At 27.1% G+C, this 23,137-nt stretch overlaps 1 protein-coding gene across 1 annotated transcript; it reads right to left on the bottom strand.

Moving 5' to 3' along the window:
• Window positions 1–399: 399 nt before the first annotated feature.
• LOC124934758 (sesquiterpene synthase 2-like) lies at window positions 400–11,692 on the bottom strand. The gene is made up of 11 exons (XM_047475265.1): window positions 11,580–11,692; window positions 11,364–11,493; window positions 11,201–11,263; window positions 5,968–6,034; window positions 4,513–4,650; window positions 2,611–2,889; window positions 2,140–2,524; window positions 1,843–2,061; window positions 1,609–1,768; window positions 834–1,085; window positions 400–711 (listed from the first exon to the last, which is right to left on the bottom strand). Exons 1-11 carry the CDS (start codon window positions 11,690–11,692, stop codon window positions 418–420), a joined length of 2,100 nt encoding a protein of 699 aa, XP_047331221.1. The 3' UTR covers window positions 400–417.
• Between the last annotated feature and the right edge of the window lie 11,445 nt (window positions 11,693–23,137).

Raw genomic sequence — 23,137 nt, 5'->3', positions numbered from 1 at the left:
TGCTTCAATTTAGTTGTTTAAAAATATTCATCCAATCCATTTGCATCGGTGTTTCAAGATTTTTAAATTGGCGGTTAAACGACAATTCAATTTGGATGGGTAAAAGGTTGACTAGTTTAGTCGATTTTCCAGTTTGAATAGTTGTAGCTTTGAAGTTAGCTCTACCAAACTAAGAAAAATCTTATATATATGATGTTTAATAATGTGTTGAGATGATATTATTTTATGATGGTGTATGAAAATGAAATATAAATTATTTTAACAACAAAATATAAGACTATAAAAGTATAAATCCACATAAATGTTCATTAATACTGTTATTATTCATAACAAATGTGCCACATTATTGGAAAGGAATTTGTGACCATTCATTTTTTAGCATTTGATATTACAAAAGCAATATGTGTGCAAAATAAATTACACATCAACCTCGCTAACAAGAATAGAAGTGATGTAATCTTTAGCTTTGGTTTTAGAATTTGTGTATCCATCTTCTTCCTTATACATCATGTCCATGTAACGAGCCATATTCATCACCCGACTAAGTATATTCATTGGGACCTTTGTTGGACGAATACACTCAAAGTTGATATCTTTCCAAGCATCAGTTATTTGTTTCCGCAGATTAATTGTCGCCAGCTCCTCCAACACGTCGTGTTGGTTCATATAGCACTCTACTGCAGATGCAACATGCTCTCTTTGTTGTTCAAACTGTAAACATTTAGCAAATATAAGTTAAACTTATTTTCTAAAATGAAAAACAATTCAACTATTGATATAATAATTATTTCCAAACTTAAATCCTAATATCTATAATATATATTGTTGTCTACCTTGAAACCAGCAACATCATCAACTAGTCTAACAATGACACTTGTAGCTTGGATGATGAGTGGGTCACTAAGCATCCATTCAAAACCTTCTTTGGTAGCTAAATTAGAGTGCATTCCTAACAAGAAAGCGATGGACATAACTTTGACAGCAGAAGTTATCTTTGCCACATTCATATATTCCTCTAGGGTGGGAATATAACTTTTGTGAAGCCATGTTGCTTCGTCCATATAGCCGTTGGCCAAAACCTTTATCTGTTATATATAGAGAGTCTATCCATTATCATTCATACAAATTGTTTTTACAATAATATAAGAAATAAACAAGGAAAATACATTTCCTTATATGGAAATGATGAAATGAATGATATATAAGATACTGTTAAAGTTTGCAAAACTCGATTTCAACACTTGCAGAAATTGTACCAAAGAAATTATTTGATTCAATTATGTTTAGTGTGGAGCACATAATAAAGAATTCATTATAAGTTGTAGTATTAGTATTTCTGTTAAAGGGTTGTTTGACATTATACACACCAATATTGATAAAAACATACCCATTAAATCAAATCATAAATACACAACTTTTTTTCACCCATCCGGCCATCCCTACCCATAAAAAAACATTAAGCATGCTAGCCAATACTCTTTAACATATTAATATCTTTTTTTGTGAAAATAAAAGTAGTGTGATGAGAGAACTTCCCAAGAATACTTGTTTCAATTACATCAAATGATAAACTTCAGTTCATTTTATTAATAACTCAATAAAGATTACCGAGTGTTTGATATGTTTGACGCCATGCAAGATACCTCGATGGACACTCTCCTTCTCCAACCATTTATAAAAATCATCAAGTATTTGGTAAAAATATTTCATGTATTCCGGTAATTGATATAAGTAATTTGACAATCCATCGAATTCATTTCTCTCCCAACTGAAAAGATGTGTTAGCTCATTATAAACAAATGTCATCTAATATTTCATGTAATGATGCTGAATAATATATACCTATTCATTGTGTTGGTGAAGAGCACGAGTTCTTCCCAAGTACCATAAGCATCATATATATCATCCATAACAGATAAAAGGGTAATTACCATAGTTATTATTGTCCTTCCATATGCATATTGAGGCTCAAAATAAATTCCGATACTCCATAAGTAACATTCCACCAATCTGTCCCTTGCGAAGGGGAATTTATTTGTTAAGTCTAAATCTTTCCACCATCTACAAAATAAAAGTTAATTAGTTAAGAGCACATTTATTATATTTGTTAATAATGACACAAGTATCATGTATTCGAACCTAGTGAGTTCACCAAGCTCTCTTTGGTGCAATTTCTGCAAGATGTTGAAATCGAGTTTTGCAAACTTTAACAGTGTCTTATCATGCATTTCATCATTTTCGTATAAGGAAATGTATTTCCTCGCCTCTATCCTTATCAATCCCTTATGGAATGACTGGTTGAGAGCATGTTTTACTTGTTCAACAAGACATGATTTGGTTATGAGATCATTATGCAACATAGCCTCAAATTGACTTGTGGTAAAGATTAGGGCTTTCTCCAACAAGTCTTCACCTCGTAGTCTGAAATGTGTCGCCTCATACAAGCTTAACATCCCCTTTATATCACTTGTTATGGTGGTATTGAATTCACCTTTGTGATTAATGAATTTCTTGAATATATCCTCTATGATAAAATTAATCAGATGAAAATAAACACTAAACTTTTATATAGAAAGAATAAATAAGAAAAATGTTGAAAGCAAAAATCACCTGAAATTTTATATCCATGTTCTCTAAGTAACCGAAAACGTAGAGAACATGTATGGAGATCACTGTCTACATAATCACGACATGAAATCAAATCCAAGTATTGAATTACATCTTTGATCTCGTTTTCAAATTGGTATCCTATTCCTAACCGTTGGATAGCATCAATTAAGTTTAACTTATCTGAATTCGTCACACCATTTGAGAATATAAACTTTTTCTTTAATTTTTCTCTAAGGTCACGATGAATCGTGTGCTCCATTCCAACCACGGTTTCATTTCCTACACAATAAAATATTTTGCAAGAGAAAGGAAAATTATGTTCCTTGTTTATTTCTTATGAATCCATTTGAAAATATGCATATATATATATATATATATATATTAAATTTAAAATAGTTGAATTTCAATGTAGGTGATACTTTTTTTTCATAAAATCTAGTTTGGTGATACTGCAATTCATCTTTAGACAAATCTTATAGTATTCTTAGACATTATTTATTTTCATGTGCGGCATTGTTTGTATTTGAATTATTTAAATAATTTTATCTTATATATACTATAAAAAGTTGGATTATTGGGTGAAAATATTTAAATAGTATTAATATTTAGAAAACAAAATATAAAATATATTTTAATTAATAAATTGATTAATTAATGGATAAGTATAAGGTCTCTAGATCATTTAAATAATTCTTAAATATTTATTTAGTATGAATTTATTTCAAAATAAATATTTTTAAATAATGTATTTTTATAATATTAAATAGTATTTAACCCAAATAAATTAACTAAACTGACCAAAACTCTTATTTACATCATTCTTTAATTTAAATGTGTCTTTTATAAAAGAAAATCTGAGATATAATAATTAGTTAGAGCTAGTTAATCTCGGATTATTTTTGTTTATTTTATGGATTTTACCCAATTTTTTATAAGTTTTATTCCAATCTTATTACTCTGTTCTAACCAATAAATTACTCATCGTTTGAATTATCAAATTACTAATTTCATCACTCAAAATTTTAAAATAACCTATTTTTTATCGAACAATTATTATTTATTTATTTATTAAATCCTAATAAAAACCCAAATTGTGACCTGCCCTCATAGATAAAAGAAAGCAATTGATAGAAGATAAATGAAATTGTTTGTTACCGATATTGTTGAAGCATATTTAAGAAAATAATCTCCCCAAACTGATGCATGAAAGTTTGCAATTGGACGATCAATTAGAACAACTTTAGACGTCATCTTTTCCTTCTCTAAATCAATTTAGTGTCTATCTACTTTCAAGCCTAATTACGTATATATATATATATATATATATATATATATATATATATATATATATATATATATATATATATATATATATATATATATATATATATATATATATATATATATATATATATATATATATAGGCCTCATTAGGCCAAAATACAAATTGATCTCTGAATTTGCATTCGATATTCATTCAAACCCATATTAATTTCAGTCATTTAACTTCATTTTTATTAATTTAATTATTTTTTATGATTTGATTCAATTTCAGTTTTCTTAATTATTAATTTTTTATTTTCAATTTTAAATTTTTTTCCATATTTTTAATTTATTTATCAGTTTCAATTTTTATGAATTTATTTTTATACATATTTATATGAATAATTAATCATTGTAAATATAATAATTGATTATTTCTAATTTTCTATAATTACAAAAAATATAAAATTAAATATATTAGTTATTTTAAATTTTATTATATATTTAAGACTATAAATTAAAATAAAGTAATAAAAATATAATACTTTCAAACTCAGGTTTTATTTGTAAAGCCTCTATTCCTTGTTGAAAAGAGGGTCAGGTTTGTCCGCATCAAGTTTAAGGATGATATTATGTACCAGCGCTCACCCCTACAGTAGAAGATAAGGTCATAAGTAGCATCTTTAGTTTAAGAATTTGAGTTAAGACTCCCTTAGTGGCCCTATACATTGACCGGCTTGGCCCTGTTATTGGAAAGGGGGTCTCTGCCTCTGCCTCTGCCAACGGAATTTCACGAACTCAGTGACTTGTATAATTATCTCGCATTCACCCTTCAAATAAAGGAATTCTTTATCGTAAAGGATGAAACCATTAGAAATGCACTTCCTTTTTGGATGAAACATTTTTTTTAGTGGGAATACTCCTTGTCTCCAACTCACTATAGGCTCGAAAAATAAAGAGAAGAGACATTTTCGTTGCGGTAATGAAAGCCCAAAGATCTATTTATTATATATATTACAAATATTTATTATATTTTATCTATTTATTTATATTTTATCTATTTATAGTAATAATTCATAATTTTAAAATATCAATACAAAATAATTGATACATAATTTTTTGACATGTTTTAAATAGTGGGTACATATTTTTATTTTAATAATTAATATTAATTTTGAAAAGTAATTATATAATTTAAAATAAATATTTTATTAAATAATTTTTAAAGGTTGAAAAATAAAATAATATTTATTTAATATTACAAATAACAAAATTAAATATGATGTGCCTTAATAAATAATATCAGAATTTGTGCAAAATCTAGAAGAAAAAATGCCATTATCTTGTAAATGTAATGTATATTTTTATATAAAAAAAGTTAAAAGAGTGAAAAAGATAGGAGAACTTATATTTTATATAAGAGAGAATTTCTACCAATTCTATTTATTTTTCTCTTTAGAATTTGTTTTTAGACAAATTAAAAAGTCATTATTCTTGGCATCTCTAATAGTTTTTTTTGTAGTACTAAAATTTAAATTAATCAGTTAATTGTTCTTACTATAGAGATGTCATCCTTTAAGTGGGATTTGAAGATGAGGACCAAAAGAGTTGACAGAATAACAGATGTTAATGCTCAAAATAGTTTTGGTTTCTTAATGCTCTGTAAAATTATAAATGACCGAGATCTCTAATTAGGAAGGGATTAATGGTTAAGACTTATAATTTTCCTAGTAATTAGTAAAAGGCTAAGAAACTTAAACCCATAAGACATGTAAAAAAAAACTAGTTAATTTAAGATATTATAATATAGTTTGATTTACCTCTTTAGTGTGGTGAAAAACAGAGGACATCCCCTCTTCTAGCCTAGTGGCAATAAGAGGTGGATATCCCCCAGGCCTCCGTGAGATCATGGGTTCGAGCCCGTCAGGCGGCAAGTTCTGCGCCTGGTTAATTGGTTAAGTATGTTAGCGGGCTATGTACTTAACCCGCGGGGATTAGTCGCACTCCATAGGAGCAGCGGAACTCAGCATTCTAAAAGAAAAAAAAAACAGAGGAGGGACAATTTGTATTTGGTTAGTGAAATGGACAAATACCAAACCTTAAAAGCTGTTGAAGGGTAACAATCATGGCAGCTCCAGCCTTGAAACCTATTAGTGTCGCCTATCAAAGGAAATCAATTATATGATTTTTTTTTAAAGAATAATGATAAGGAGAGCTATGTACTAAACATGGTTTTCATAAATAAAAAAATTCACTAACTTTTTAGATATGAAAGGAGTTGCTACCTACATCGTGGCTCTTCTATCAATACTCATTTTTTAATTTATTTTTGTTATTTAATATTTTTTTATTAATATAATTTTGTAATTATTGATTTTACCTAAATTGATTCAATTTCAGTTTTCTTAATTATTTTATTATAAACTCAGTAAAGAAAATTATAAGCTAGCATGCTTAAACTAAATATTCTCACTACCTCTTTCCTAATAATTAAATTTATAATTTCAAAATTTTTTATTTTTTTTATCGCATTACTTACAAATATTTTATATTCATTTATTTTTATTTTTTTCATATTTTTTTAATTATTTTATTTATTTTCTTTCATTTATTAAATCTTTCTAATTATTTTATTTATTCTGTCTCATCTATTTAATCTCTTTCTAATTATTTAATCCCGACCCACAAAAATGAACCTTAGCCTTAGGACTTCGGTTCCAATTTTCATAGTCTAAAATTATTTTTATAATTTTGAGAAACCAAATCATTTTCTAAAAATCTTGAAAAATTAGAAAATTCATTTTTAATATTTTTGGGATATTTCCACAAAAATCTTTCAACAAATGCTCGTTTGATGTTTATTTCTAAACCCTAATGACTTTAAAAATGATTGATATTTTTTAGGTATTTCCACCCTAGTTATCATCTGCAACATGTATCAGCATTTAAATATTGTTGTTTCAATATTTTAAATAACGCTAAAATCTAAAAACATGACTAGGACCGGAAGAATAACTAGTTAAAACTCAAAACGTTATACAACCGATTTTCAAAAAGCCAAATTTATAGATAGAGACCGTTTTAAAACGGGTATGGAGGACATAGCGCGAACGCCATTTCCCGTGTATCACAAAACTTCGTACCAAACGAAACTCTAGGGCAAAATACATTTCTACACGTATACATTTTTATTGATTTTTCTAAAATCAATTTGCGACTCTATTTTCAAATAAATAATATTTTCTTAAATTAATTATGTTTAGTTAATTTAAATCGAATTTCATGAAAAAAAAATCAAATCGTTATTTGTTTATAGCAAATTCATATTAAAATTAATTATTTTTACCTAATTGATTTTAAAACTGTCATGTACTATTAAAATCTTTTAAAAAATATATTTTATTTAAAAAAAGATGTTTGAAAACGCAAATCAATATTGAAATCATCAAAAACTCGAGCCAATCCAGGTCCGCATGCGCAGGTGCGCTAACCATGCACGCAATGCCTATTGCAAGATTCCCGGGATTATAGTGTTTTTTTAATAAAGTTAATTTGAATAATTATTAATTTATATAACTATATATTTTGTTAAGTGACCAGACATAAGAAAAATAATAATATTTATTTATAGAAAAATGTTCGTTATGATAATAATATAAAAAAAAAGTTGGTCTTACTTTAAATAAAACAAGCCTAATTTAAATCAAGTTAAATTATTTTAAATTTTAAATAAGAATATAACTTTTTAAAACAAAAACAACACTTTTAGTTATTTTTAAATATCATATTATTCAAACTAACATGTAAAATATTCAAAATATATAAAATTATATACAACAAACACAATTTATATATATCCACTCAAATAAAAAAAATCATGATTTAATTTAAAGTTGTATTTTTAATGAAACTTATGAAAAGTTATATGTATAAAAAGATGAGAAACAAAAAAAAAAATAGAAAAGAGTAAACGAATAAAGGTCAGCATGTAAAAGTTAATGGAAAAATACATACTAGAATGAATTTTATTCGTCCAATTTGGAGGGATTGGATAAATTCAAAGGACAATGTATTTCGTTTTAACAACCATAACTTTATCGCTGGTTTGTGTTGTCTTTGTCCCGTTTCCTTGTTGTCCGTCAATTCTTAGTAGTAATAAGTCAAAACTATTGAATCTCGTGTGAATTTTGTTTACAGTTATCCTCCGGTTATTTTTATTTGGGCGAGTGTTTTACTCTGTCAACTATATATGTATATGATCAATTATCATTTAGTTTGTCTTTTTCGAACGTTTTTTTATCAACTCTTGATTAATAATAATTTTAACTTTCATTCAAAAATTTTGATTTTACTAGTTTGTTCAATTTTTTATACTTTAACATTTATTGTTTAACCACTCAAATTAACTCATATTTGAGTGTCTCTCAACAAAATTATATGATCAATGAATTTTCTACGATAAAAATTTTAGTTTTTGTAAATTGTTTATTGGTAAGGAGTGTTATTTTGTATTATTTATTTATCATTTATATATATATATATATATATATATATATATATATATTTATTGAATTTTGTAAATATACCAAATGTTTAGTTATCTAACATGCTTTGAATATTTATAATTAATTTGTAGGAGATTGATATCACAACATGTTGGTGTAGAGGACCATGGGCCATGGCCATTGATAATGGCTCTTCCGAACCACACACCTTTTTTGAATGGATTAACCTACTCTTTTGTCCTAAGAGTGTACTCACATTATTAGAGGAGTGTACTCACATTATTTAGATGGATGATTCTCTTTGGATTTAGCCCACCTATTCCTCTCTCCCTCCCAAACTACTAAATTAAAAATTAATTAAAATACTATATATTAAAATAAAAGACATTAAATAAAATTAAAATAAAATATTATATGATATAAATCAAAATGATTTTATATTCAAAATAGATAATAGTATTTATGGTAAAATTTATAAAATTTATAATTTATTTAATTTTTAAATATAATATATATAATTAAAATAAAAAATTAACTTAAATATTATAAATTAAATTAAAAAATTTTCAATAAAATTATAATAGAATGTAGGGAAAACTTATTAAATAAAAAAAAGTCAAATAAAATATATTTTTTATTTTAATAAGTTAATTTAATTTATTTTATTTTAATTTTTATACAATATATTTTATTTAAATATATAATGTATTGTTTTGATAAAATATATATTTATTTTAATAAACTTAATGACACGCTTAGATTTATTTTGTAATACATTCTATTTTAATTAGTATTTAATATATTTTAATTTAATATTTAATATAATATTTTTTGTTTTAGTGTATTTTATTTTAATACAAATATTTAAGTTAACTTTTATTTAATTATGTATAAATATATATTATATTTATAAAAATAAATAATTTATGAATTTAATAAGTTTAAAATATAGTTTTTGAATGATTTATTTTAAATATTAATAACCTTGATTTCTATTGTAATATATTTAATTTGATTTAATATATAATGTATAATTTTTAAATTAATTTTTAATTTATTTTAACTGCTTAGAGATAATATGGGACAGTGAAAGAAAAAGTTAGATAGATGGAGAAAATGAATGAAAAAAAGTGGGTAAGAACTCCCTTCTCTTCAGATTTTTCTTTCAATTTTTTACATTTTATCTTATAATGTAAAATACATTATATTCTAAAATAGTTTCTATATTCGTAAATGTGAAAGAAGTACACATATAAGATATTATAAAATTTTAAATTATATAGACATTAAAATTCAACTCTCCCAATTTATAAAATTTAAAATAATTATTTTTAATAAATATTATATTCATAAATTTACAATAATTAAAATAAAAGCTATAATAAAATAATTGTTTGGGATAAAATTTTGAATTCACTAATCACATATTATTTTAAAAAGTTAGGCCGAAATAAATTAAATAATTATTTAAAATAAAAGGTGTAACCATTAATTTCAAAAGAGTTAAATAAAACCCCAAATATATCCAAATAAATAAATAAATAGGTCAAAAATAAAAGAAAATTTGAATTCAAACTAGTCCTTAAAACTAAAAATAGACTATGATCTAGTGCAGCTAAAACCAATAAAAAAAGCTAGAGAAACGACACCTCGACGGATTGCTGAAAGAACGCCAAACGCGCGTAAAATGACGTTTATTTGGCCTTTGATCGTCCTCCTAATCGCGACGCCGCGAGAATAAGGATGAAGATCCGTCTTTGATTTTCCAACTTGTAACTCACCCGATAATTCATATTTTTAGCTAATTCAAAAGATGAAATGATCACCCTACTCCAGTGATCATTTCTACTACTTCCATAGGGATGGTTCATCCTTATATCTTCAAGTGGGATCAAGAACAGCCAAAACGTCATTAAGAGATTTTGGTTGATTCAATCCATTTGAAGCCTCCACCGACTAAGGAATGCTATAAATACATCCCCTGAGTCATTCTGAACCCAAAGAATTCACTCTCCACCTTCAAATCGATGAAAATAAATTTGTCATGAAAGCTTAAAGCATTCAATTTTTTGAATTTTTTCTTTGAAGCCTTAAAGTTTGGATCTGAGCATCCTAAAAGTTTCCCTAAGGATCAAGGAATGTTCTCCAATATTTGGTAAGGTTCAATCACCCTCTAATTCATATTTACAATTTGAAATTTTGATATTTCAAATTGCATAAGCTTGTATGATTGCTGTTTATAGTGTTTTATAGTTGGATATTGATCTTATGATCATTTACGAACTTTCTGGATATGTTAAAAATAATCAATAAACCTAAGAAATTAAATAAGTTGAATTTTCAAAATCAAAAAAATGTATTTATTGTTAGTTTCCCAACATCATTACAATCATGTTAGGAATTTTTTGGATTGTGATTCGATTGAATTAACCCAAGAACAACAAAACCGTTTTTTTGATTTTTGAAATTCAAATTTGGGTTTTTGTTATTTAGATCGATTGATCGATTCTATCATATTCATATAGTTTATAAATCATATAGGGATGAATTCTCAACCATAAAACATCATAAATAGAAAGCATACAAAATTATGCAATTTGAAATATAAAAATTTCAAATTCAAACGGTAAATATGAATTAGAGGTTGATTGAAACCTTACCAATAATTGGAGAACACTCCTTGATCCTTAGGGAACCTTTCTAGATGCACAGATCTAAGCTTGAAGGCCTTAAATAGAAAATTGGAAAAATCCGAAGCTTTGAAGCTTTAATGGCGGAATTCGATTTTCTTCAATTTGAGACTTCTATGTTGGTAGGTTACCTTATGAATGAGTTGAAGAGAGTATTTAAACTCATCATAGGTCAGTTGGGGAAGCCTAATGGCCTGAATCATCCAAAAACCATTAATGACTTTTGATTATTCTTGGTTGGCAATCACTAGAGTAGGGTGATTCATCCCTATTTTCGTAGTGGAGAATGATCACCATTGTAGGGTGATCATTCTGGATTTTTAACGGGTCAAAACCATCGACATGGTCGAGTTCCAAAAAGAGAATATCAACACGACTATTCATCCTTATCTTCGTGGCGTCGCGTTGAAGTAGAAGACCAGACCTAGAAACGTCATCATATAGTACCTATTTTGGCATTTCGTCCACGTTTCATCTAGCGCTGTTGGCGTTTGGGTGTTTTTGGCTAACGGGGTTGACGTCCCATTAGTTGATTCGATGCTCCACGACGCACACTTCCTTCTACTACAGCGGGCTACGCGGAGCGCTTTGTCGCATTGGATTGGATTTGAGCGTCCATCCATTGGACGCGGTTCCTACTACATTGAATTCATCTATTTTCGGCTACTCCCGATTATAGATTTATTTATTTTATTAAAACTTTAAGGTTTTGTTTGAAATTGAGTTTTCTTTCACCTTTTTGGCTTAATTGTGATATTTTCAAGTACACAAAATATTAAAATAAATATGGAAAATATTTTACCAATTTTTTTTTATTTTTTTTATATTTTTAAGATTTAGATAAATAATTCCCTTTTAGATGAAATGGATACTACAATTCACCAAAATTATTTATTTTTGTCCTTCAATTTTTCTAAAATTATTTTGAAATATTATGGTACAACATTTATTATTTATCCCAAATAATTTATTTTTTAATTTGACTTTAACCCTTAATTAATTTGATTAATTAATACATTAATTAATTCTAATTAATTATTTTAAATAGGTGTTTGGCCACGGGGTTAATTATTTTGATCTTATTCATTTAAAAATAATTCAAAATAATTATTTCATTATTATAAATTAAAGTGTAGATTTTTAGTTCTTAAAGACCCAAACCCATAAAAATAGACTAAGGCATAGGACTCCGGTCCTAAGGACTGTTTGGTTATACTTTTAAAAATTCAAAATTATTTTTGTAATTTTGGAACTCTAAACCATTTCTAAAAATCCCGAAAAATTAGAAAATGATTTCAAAATATTTTTGGGAAATTTCTACAAAAACATATTTTGACTAAGGCTTGTTTGGTGTTTATTTCTAAACCTTAACACATTTAAAAATGATTGATGTTCTTCATGTATAATCCTCCCTAGTTATCATCAACAACAAGTATCAGCATTTAAATATTGTTGTTTCAATATTTTAAATAATGCTAAAATCTAGAAGCATGACTAAGACGAGAAAAATAATTTGTTAAAACTCAAACATTATAAAACTAATTTTAAAATGGATATAGAGGATGAAGCGCGAAAGCTCTTTTCCGAGTATCACCAAAGTACGAATTAAAAGAAAACTTTAGTCAATACGTTTGTACACGTATGCTAACTAAAGGCAATTGACGACTCTGTTTCAAAATAAATAATTTTTTTAATTAATTATGTTTAATTATATAAAACTAAAGATTTCTAAAAAATTAAATTGTGATTTGATTATCATAAATCCCCGGATTATTTAAAATTGAACTCCTTCATTAATTATTTTTATTTAATTTTAAAAGCAGTAAAGAATCATTTAAAAAAAATTTAAATAATATTTTAGTTTAAAAGAAAATTTATGACACGCATACCGTTTTTAAAATTCTTCGTCTTATATTTTTCAAAAAAACCTGAATACAAAGTTTTTTTATTGGTTACAAATATCAAGCATTCCCTAACTGTATGACTTAAGTGAATTGTTGAATTACCAAATAATATTGATGATGTTTGGATCAAATAATGAAAACGGAATTATAATGTGATTGATATACGTAAGGAATGATAATGGAAATGATTGATAGAAGATTGTTATTTGGTTAGAACAGTGTAATAATATTGATAGAGGAATTATTATTTATATTATTTATTTGTACATTAATTAATTTTTATATTTAATTTATAAATATTTATATATTAATATATTTATATATTTTATTAATTTTGTTTATTTTGTTCCTATTATTACTCAATTAAAAAAATATATAAATTAATTAATTAATCTAATATATCTATATATATTAAAAAATAAATAAATAAAAGAAATAATTAGTTCCAAGTAAAAAAAATATTAATAAGTTTTATATTTAATTTTGATTCTCTTTATATATAATGTTAATTATTATTATAGTTTGGATTTGTGTATATTATAAATTATAACGTGGGTAAACCTTACAAATTTACATTCTAATTTATAATATTAAAATAATTATTTTAAATTATTTTTAAATAAATAAAATTAAAATAAGTAATTTTATAGTTAAAAACCTATTTAAAACAGTTAATTAGGAATGATTATTGTACTAATTAATTAAGGGTTATGGCCAAAATATAGAATAAAATTATTTGAGATAAATGTTATCCTCATAATATCTCAAAATAATTTTAGAAAAATTAAAGAATAAAATAAATAATTTTGATTAATTGTTGTATCCATTTCATCTAAGAAGAATTATTTATTTGATCTTAAAAATATACAAAAAAAAATAAATTAAATAAATTGGTAAAATATTTGTCATATTTATTTTAATATTATGTGTATTTAAAAAAGATCAAAATTAAAATTAGAAGGGTGAAAGAAAAATCAATTTCAAACAAACCATTAGATTTTAAAATAAAATAAATTCTTGATTGGGTGTAGCCGAAACTGGGAAAATAAACAACAATCGGAAACTAGGCCATCAGATGAGAGTTGAGAACTCATCCAACGACCTAGATGTGCCCGCGTAGCCGACTGTCACAGAGCGAACGCGTGCCCGCGCCACACTCTATGAACTAACTAGATGTTAGACCCGTTATCCCGAAAGCTAACGGAATGCCCAACCGTCAATGGACCTCGGACGGAACATCAGGACGCGCATGAAACAATATCGTTTTGGCCTGCGATCTTCGTCTTCATCGCGACCGCCGTCTGGATAAGCTTAAAGAATCATGTTGATTTTGGATTTTTGGAACTTAGCCATTAGTCCACCAAATTGACTAATTCAAAGCCCAGAATGATCACCCTATGATGGTGATCATTCCCCCTACGAGTATAGGCCTCACCACTACCTACTCCGACCAGTTGATTGAAGAACAACTAAAATTCTATTAATAGCTTTTGGCTGATTCAGCCCACTTGGCTCCTCCAACCGACCATGGGAAGTATAAATACACCCCCATGGATCATTTCGAAGCCAAATAACCAACTCATACCCTTCAAAATAAATAAAATAAAAAATCTTCCATTAAAGCTTAAAGCTTTGGAATTTTCGGTTTAAAGCATTAAAGCTTGAATCTGAGCATCTAGAAATTTTCATAAGGATCAAGGAGTGTTATTCAATCTTTGGCAAAGTTCCAATCACCCTCTAATTCATATTTACAATTTGAATTTGATCATTTATATTTTAAATTGCATAAACTTGTATGCTTGCTGTTTATGATGTTTTTTGATTGAAAATTCATTCCTAAATGATTTATAAACTATCTAGATAGGATAGAACCGATCAATATTTCTAAATAAAAAAACCCAAATTTGAATTTTAAAAATCAAAAAAACGGGTTTGTTATTTTTGAGTTAATTCGGTCGAATTACAACTCAGAAAACTTTCCAACATGATTTTAAACATGTTGGACAACTATTTGAATCATTTTTTTATCAATTCCGATCATGTTTAATAAAAATCAAAATTTTCAAAATAAATGAAAATTTTGATTTATTGAATTGGTCAAAACGAACAACTAGTGTTCTTGTTTTGGTACCAATCAAGAATATGTGATATAAGGAAGCTATTGGATAGATCATTTCACTTCAAAACAACTTTAAAATCAAAAACCCAATATTGATCACAAACTGTTTTCAACATATTGATCATCGTCGAGGTCGATTGATACCTTGAGATGAAACAACATGTTTCTAGGAGCTTTGTGAAGCTACCCAATATCTTGGATCAAATAATTAGAGCTAAAAAATGAATTTTAAAAATTGGATCCTTGTGTTCTTAAGGACCGAAGCTTGTTAACCTAGGGCTGAAAGATCCGATAGAGGATCCTCGGTCTGGGCCGAGACCAAGGACCTGTGTTCTTGAGTTAAGACCGAGATTTAGGACCGATGTTCTTGACTTAGTAAAGAGAAATATGATCGAGGATTCTCACCTAGGACCGAGAGATTTGACAGGGACCGAGACTCCCAAGACTCACGATAGTGAAATTCAACCTGGGACCGAAACTCTCAGGACCTAGGACCGAGAATCCCGAGACCTAGGACCAAGTGGTCTAAACCTGGGACCAAGAATACCAGACCCGGAACCGAGAGCTTCCAAATCCAAGACCGAGGAACTTAGCCCAGAGCTAGTTCCGGACCGAGAGGTTTATACACCTCAACCGAGTAACCTAGACCAAAGCTAGTCCATGACCGATAACTTTTTACACCTAAACCGGTAAATCCAAGCCAATGACTGAGTCATTAACACCCTAACCAAGGGACTCCGGTACACAGACCGAGAGATCCCAAGTCCAGACCAAGTGTCTCTAGACCCCGACCGATAAAAACAAACCTCAGCCTTAGGACTTCAGTCCTAAGGCCTATTTGGTTCCACTTTTCAAAATCTAAAATTATTTTTATAATTTTGGGACTTGTAATCATTTTCTAAAAATCCCAAAATAATAGAAAATATAATTGTAAATATTTTTTTAATATTTCTCCAAAAATATTACAACAACTCGTTTGGTGTTTATTTCTAAATCTTAATGTCTTTAAAAATGACTAACATTTTCTGGTATTTCTATCCTAGTTATCTTCCGCAACAGGTATTGACATTTAAATATTGTTGTTTCAATATTTTAAATAATGTTAAAATCTAGAAGCATGACTAGGACTAGAAAAATAATTTGTTAAAACTCAAAATGTTATACAACCGATTTTCAATAAGCCAACTTTTTAAGTAGATACCGTATTTAAAACGGGTGTGAAGGACATAGCGCAAGCCTTTTCCGAGTATCTCTAAACTTCAAATCAAATGAAACTCTAGTGCAAATACGTTTGTACACATACACCTATTTATTAAATTTTCTAAAATCAATTGGCGAATTTGTCTTAAAATAAATAATCTTTCTTAAATTAATTATGTTTAATAAATTTAAATCAGAATTTATAAAAAAATTAAATCGTCATTTGAATACAGTAAATCCACGTATTATTAAAATTGAATAAAATTAATTATTTTTACATAATTGATTTTAAAACTACCAGTACTATCAAAATCTTTTAAAAATAATGTTTTATTTTTAAAAATATGTCTGACACGCAAACTAAGTTTGAAATCATCGAACCTCAAGTCACTCTGTGTCGACATGCTAACATGCACCAACCACACACGCAATGCGTACTATAGGATTCTCGGGAGTTACCGTGTATTTTTTTTTTGTTAAGTGACCAGACATAAGACAAATAATAATATTTATTGATAAAAAATGTTCAATATAATAATAATCTGAAAAAAAAGTTGGTTCTAAGTTCAAACTAAACTAGTCTAACTATAAATCAAGTTAAATTATTTTAACTTTTAAATAAGACTATTACTTTTTAAAACAAAATCATCATATTTTTAGCTGTTTTTAATAACATATTATTCAAAATATGTAAAATATTTAAATATATATTAAATTACTCAATTTATATATACCCACTCAAATAAAGAAATTCAATCATAATAATCTACAGTTGTATTTTTAATTAATGAATCTTTTAAAAAGTTATATGTATAAAAAGATGAGAAGCAAACTAAAAAAAAATAGAGAAGAGTTAAAGAATAGTCAACTTGTAAAAATTAATTGAGGGAGGAGAGTAGAAAATTTTTCAAATTTTGAGGGGATTGAATAATTCCAATGTACTAAGGTATTTCGTTTTAAAATTCATACCCTTAGTTGTTTGTTGGTTTGTATTGAGTCATTGTCTGTCTTTTTCTTAGTAATAAATAACACAAAATTATTGAATCTCAAATTGTTTTTTATATTTTAAAAAAGAGTTATTGAAATTGATTTTTCATCTGATTTTTGTACCGTCATCTTTCGATTATTTTTATTTTAACGAGTGTTTTACTATTTCAACTATATATAAATGATTAATTATCATTTAGTTTGACATTTTTTGATGTTTTATTTTATCAACTCTTTGATTAATAATAATTTCAATCGTCATTCAAAATTTTTTATTTTACTAATTCGTTCGATTTTCTTTACTTTAACCTTCATTGTTTAACCACTCAAATTAACTCACATTTAAAGTGTCTCTCAACAAAATTATATGATCAATGAATTTTTTCCAATAAAATTTTAGATTTTGTAAATTGTTTATAGGTTAGGAGTGTTATTTTGTATTATTTATTTATCATTTATATATATATATATTTATTGAATTTTGTAAATATATCAAATGTTTAGTTATCTAACATGCTTTAAATATTTATAATTAATGTGTAGGAGATTGATATCTTGGTGTAGAGGACCCATGGGCCATGACCATTGATAATGGCTCTTCCGAACCACACACCTTTTTTGAATATGGATTGAACCTACTCTTTTGTCCTAGGAGTGTACTCACATTATTTAGATGGATGATTCTCTTTGGATTCAGCCCCTGCCCACCTATTTCGCTCTCTCTCCCAAACTTTTTGAATAATTGTATTTATTGTAAAATTTATTAAATTTATAATTTATTTAATTTTATAAAACTAATATATATATATATAATTAAAATAAAAATTAACTTAAATATTATAAATTAAAATAAAATTTATTCAATCAAATTAGAATAGAAGGCAGGTAAAAATTCTTAAATAAAAAAGTCAAATAAAATATATATTTTATTTTAATAAGTTTGGCTAAGTTTAAATTTATCTTCTAGAATGTTTTTATTTTTTTTATTTTTTAATGTCTATATAATATATTTTATTTGAATATATAATGTATTGTTTTAATAAAATATGTAATTATTTTAATAAACTTTATAATAAGTAATCCTTCAATTTTTTATTTGAAATGATTTAAGAACTTTCTACCGAATCCAATTAAATCAACTCATCCTAAATAAAAAAAAAAGCTCAAATTTAATTTTAAATTTTCTAATAATCGAATTTTTATTCTTGAGATTTAGTTCAGAAAGCCAAAAAGCTTCATAATCACTTCCAAATGATAATACGAATTTTTAAAATCATTTCCATGGCTAATAAGACATGTTTACCTGAACTCAATATTTTAAAAATAAACTTCAAATTTTAGTTTTGAAAATGGATAAAATGTGCAGCCAATAACGATTTATTGATTGCTTTTGGTTCTTATGAATCCAATGAAGCTATTGGTAAATCTAGGTTTCAAATCAGAACCTTAAAACAATTAAATCTTTCCAACTAAAAAAAATTAGTTTCATCAGACCTTTGTCTAGGTTATTACCGGTTAAACGAACAATTCTGGCATATTCTTAACAAGTTTGGTAATTATTAAAATTTTACATACTTAATTTATAAATTTTAAAATAATTATTTTCAATAAATAAAATCAAAATAATTAAAACTAAGTCAAACATAATTAAAATAATTAATTAGGTTAATTATTAGGATAATTAAATCCTAATTAATTAAAGATAATGGTCAAGGTAAATAAATAAAATAATTTAGGATAAATATGATACTCATTTTATATCAAATTAATTTTTAAAAAAATTAAAAAGGATTAAAATAAATAATTTAGGATAAATATTATATCAATTTTATCCTAAATAAATTATTTATTAAACCCCAAAAACATACAAAAATTAAAATAAATTAACAAAATAAATGTCATATTTATTAAAAATATTTCGTATATTTTATAGATAAAAAAGCCAAATGGATGAAAGAAAAATTAATTATATACAAACCATTAGGCGAAAAATGAAGCGTGATCTACTGCAGCCGAAATCTGAAGTCTGAAGAATTCATTGCAACATATCTGGTAATCGTTGGATAAGCGCTGAATTTTTATCCAACGCCTAGAGGCCATCCGCGTAGCCCACTGCAACGGAAGAAGAAAGCTCATGTATCATAGGATCAATAAATAAACGCCTCCAACAACGTTAGATGGGCGCGGATCGCACATCACCAATGGAGCGCTAACGAAACTCCCAGCGTCCGCGCTTAGGATCAAATCGACACTGTTTCATCCTTTCCTCAGCGCTCAAACGCAGAAGAACGCAACAACATCGTTCTTGTCTAGATTGACTTCTTCCTCGCGACAGCGAACTAGATAAGAACAGTTTTATCTTCGATTTTTCAAAGATGAAACTTTTTGTTTCTCCACCTTTTGGTTTCGTTCAAAATGTGAAGTGATCTCCCTACTCCGGTGATCATTTCCCTACGCATAGGTGCATCATCATGACCTATGCGGACAACTCGCTGGAGAAGAACCAAAATGCCATCAATGAATGTTTGACTTGATTTAGTCCACTTGTTTGATGAACGACCTTAGGAGGCTATGCAATAAATCTACTCTCAAGCCCTCACTCAATATATGAAAACAATTCACCACTAAAGCTTCAAGCTTTTTCTGAAATTTTGGAATTTTTGTAAAACGCCTTAAGGCTTTGATTCAAACGTTCAAGAAGCTATTCTAAGAGCTAATGACTGTTCTCCAACTCCAAGTAAACTTCCAATCACACCATAATTTAATATACCGGTTTAATTGAAATTTTTATATTTTAATTTTGACAATTTCGTATATTATCTAGTTATTAAATTTCTTGATTGGAAAATGATCTTAAGATCATTTATAAGCTTTTATTGAAGCAATACTCAATCAATCAACCTAAATCAGAAACCCCTAAGTTTGAATTTGAAATATTTTTAAATCGAATTTTCTGTTCTCGAGTTATTGCCCAAGAACGGAAACCCAGAGAGTATCAAAATATGTTTCTAATGATGTTAAGAATTTATTTAGACCAATTCCAGTTCATCCCGATCATGTTTGATCAAAAACTATTTTATTATAAAAAAATAAAAAATTACAGATCTTGAATTGGTCAAAACAAATAACGAGTGTTCATGATTTGATTTCATTCAACCATATGAAGCATAAGGAAGCTATTGACAAACTCCTTACACTTCATTAAAGTCCAAAACCAAAAACAGGTTCTTGTACCAAAATTATTTGGTTTAAATGGAACTTCTTATCAATTGAATGATACATCAGGAAGATGTTATAAATGATCCTAGGAACTATTGGAAGCTTCCCATGCCCATGGATTAAAGTATTTGAGCCTCAAACTAAAACATCAAAATCGAAAGTTTTGATGTTCTTGAGGACCGAGAACCTAGCCTAGGTTTATCCAGGACTGAGTGTTATTCGTACTTAGGACCGATAAAAGTTAGCTCAAGGCTAACTCAGGACCGAAGTGTTCTTCGCATTAAGAGCTGACAAAAGTTAGCCCAAGACTAACCCATCACCGAGTGTTTTTTGCACTTAGGACAGATAAAAGTTAGCCCGAGGCTAACATTTGATAGAGTGTTCTTCGCACTTAAAACCAACAAAAGTTAGCACAAGTCTAACCCAAGACCGAGTGTTCTTCACACTTAGAACCAACAAAATTTAGCCTAAGACTAACCCTCGACCGAGAAACATCCGAACCCAACTAAGGATTCCCGCACCTCGACTAAGGTTACCCGCACCCGACCGAGGGACTTCAACACCCCGACCGACAATCCCCAAACCTCGATCGAGGGGGATTTTGACATAGGATGGAGGGTTTTAACCCCGACCGATGAAAATCGCACCTAAGACCACGAGCACTAGTCTTATACTCTGATTAGTTCCATTTTTGGAATTTCAAATTTATTTTTCTTAATTTTAGAACCCTATACCATTTTCTAAAAATCTAAAAAGATTAGAAAATGATTTAAAATATTTCACAAATATATTTTGATAAGGATTTGTTTAGGATTTATTTTCAAACCCTAATGTCTTTAAACATCATCAACTACAAGTACCAGCATTTAAATATTATTGTTTCAATATTAAATACACAGCATATATAAGACTAAAAGAATAATTTGTTAAAATAAAATGTTATATACCAAATTTTTAAAAGACAATATTTTATAAAGTATAGACCTTTTTAACGTGTACGGAGGATGTAGCGCGAAAGTTTTTTTTTCCGATTATCACCAAACCATAAATCAAATTTAAACATTGGTTAAAAATATGTTTGTATACATATACTTTTTATTGATTTTAAACTAAAATTCAATTGCTGACTATTTATCAAACAAATAGTCTTTTAAATTGATTATTTAAAATTAATTTAAGTAAAAAAAAATTAATCAAATTTTTATTTGATTATTTTAAATCTAAAAGATTAATTAAAATTTGATAAAAAAATTAATTATTATTATAATTAATTTCAAAATTCATGACATATTTATTAAATTTTTTAAAATATTGTTTTATTTTAAAAAGATTCTTTTAACACGCAAATCGAGGTTGAAATTTTTCGTATCTCAGGTTTTTACTAGAGAAAAGGGTTTTCCGGGGGTTACAAGTTCCAAATGGGGAGACGAAACTCCCTATACCCTCAAAATCGCAAACAATTCCTTCTAGTCAAAAGTTTTGGTCTTGAGTGAAGGTTGAAGATGACTTCAACTAGGCCAAAACTCGGCCTCTCGCGTCTGAGTCATCCTTGTCTCGCCCGATCAATCAACATGTACGTACTAGAGACTGGACTGCATTAACTCCGTCCCCAACACAATGTCGAATCGGCTTTCACGAATCGATGGTCACCCGGCGACCAATCCAATAAACTTAGAGGCCTATTTGATTTTAACTTTTAATTTTAAATGTTTTTTTTTATATTTAAAGGCTCTAACCAATTTTAAAATAATAAAAAAAAAAAAAAGTAGAAAAGGACTGTTAAATATATTTAGAATATCTTTATAAAAAATTAATTTTTAAAGGCCCGTTTGGATTTATTTTTAAATCTAAACGGTTTAAATTGATATTTTTTGGTAATGTTTCTTATAATTTTCGGCATCAATAGCAAGTATTAATGTTTATTTAATATTTTAAAAGACTAAATTTAAATATATGTATAAATTGTGAAAAATAATTGAATAAATAAAATGTAAAAATTCAATTTTTCTAAATAAAGTTTAAATTTTGTTTAAAACAAATTGTTTTTAACGGGTATGGGAATATATGTCGTGAAAACTCTTTTCCGAGTATTAACAAACATGAAATCCAAAAAAAAATATGTAATATAATAACTTAACGACTCTTTAAATTAAGAGGTTGGTTATTAATTTAATTCATAAATTAAATTTTATTATATCATATTTATCATTCAATTCTTAGTATCTTTTGAGATTCGAAAAGAGAAAAGTTATGAATTTTGATGGCCAACCTAAAATTAATTATCAAATAATATTTAACCCAAACTCAAAAAAGTCAATGCCTATCCCAATAGTCTTCTTTTCAGATGCTTACAATTCTTGGCGACTCTACTAGATAAATAAATTGTTTAATTTGAAAAAAAAATGGCTATCAAAGAAGATACGTTCTTACGATTTAAAACTCTAATAATAGATACATCAGAAAGACATACCACCTAAATGATACTTAGGTTTCATCATAATAAATGCTTAGACAAATACAAAGGGAACATAATAACCCTATTGTCTTCAAAAAAAAAAGTATACAAAATAAATCACGGGATGCTGTCCATATTTCTTTTAATTTAATGAATAGTTTGGCGATAATGAATAACAACTTCT

The sequence above is a fragment of the Impatiens glandulifera genome, chromosome 4, assembly GCF_907164915.1.
Source record: "Impatiens glandulifera chromosome 4, dImpGla2.1, whole genome shotgun sequence".
In the NCBI taxonomy this organism is placed as follows: Eukaryota; Viridiplantae; Streptophyta; class Magnoliopsida; order Ericales; family Balsaminaceae; genus Impatiens; species Impatiens glandulifera.
Note: the sequence above shows the minus strand (reverse complement) of the source record. Positions and strands in the feature narration are given on the sequence as shown.

Bases quoted from the DNA above. Each gene is read 5' to 3' on its own strand.
- LOC124934758 (XM_047475265.1), bottom strand. From the start codon at position 11,692: ATGGATGGACGCTCAAATCCAATCCAATGCGACAAAGCGCTCCGCGTA. The intron at 6,035-11,200 runs GTAACCTACCAA...TTCCTTTGATAG, and splicing joins CTCTTCAACTCATTCATAAG to GCGACACTAATAGGTTTCAA. The intron at 2,525-2,610 runs GTGATTTTTGCT...ATTTTATCATAG, and splicing joins ACATGGATATAAAATTTCAG to AGGATATATTCAAGAAATTC.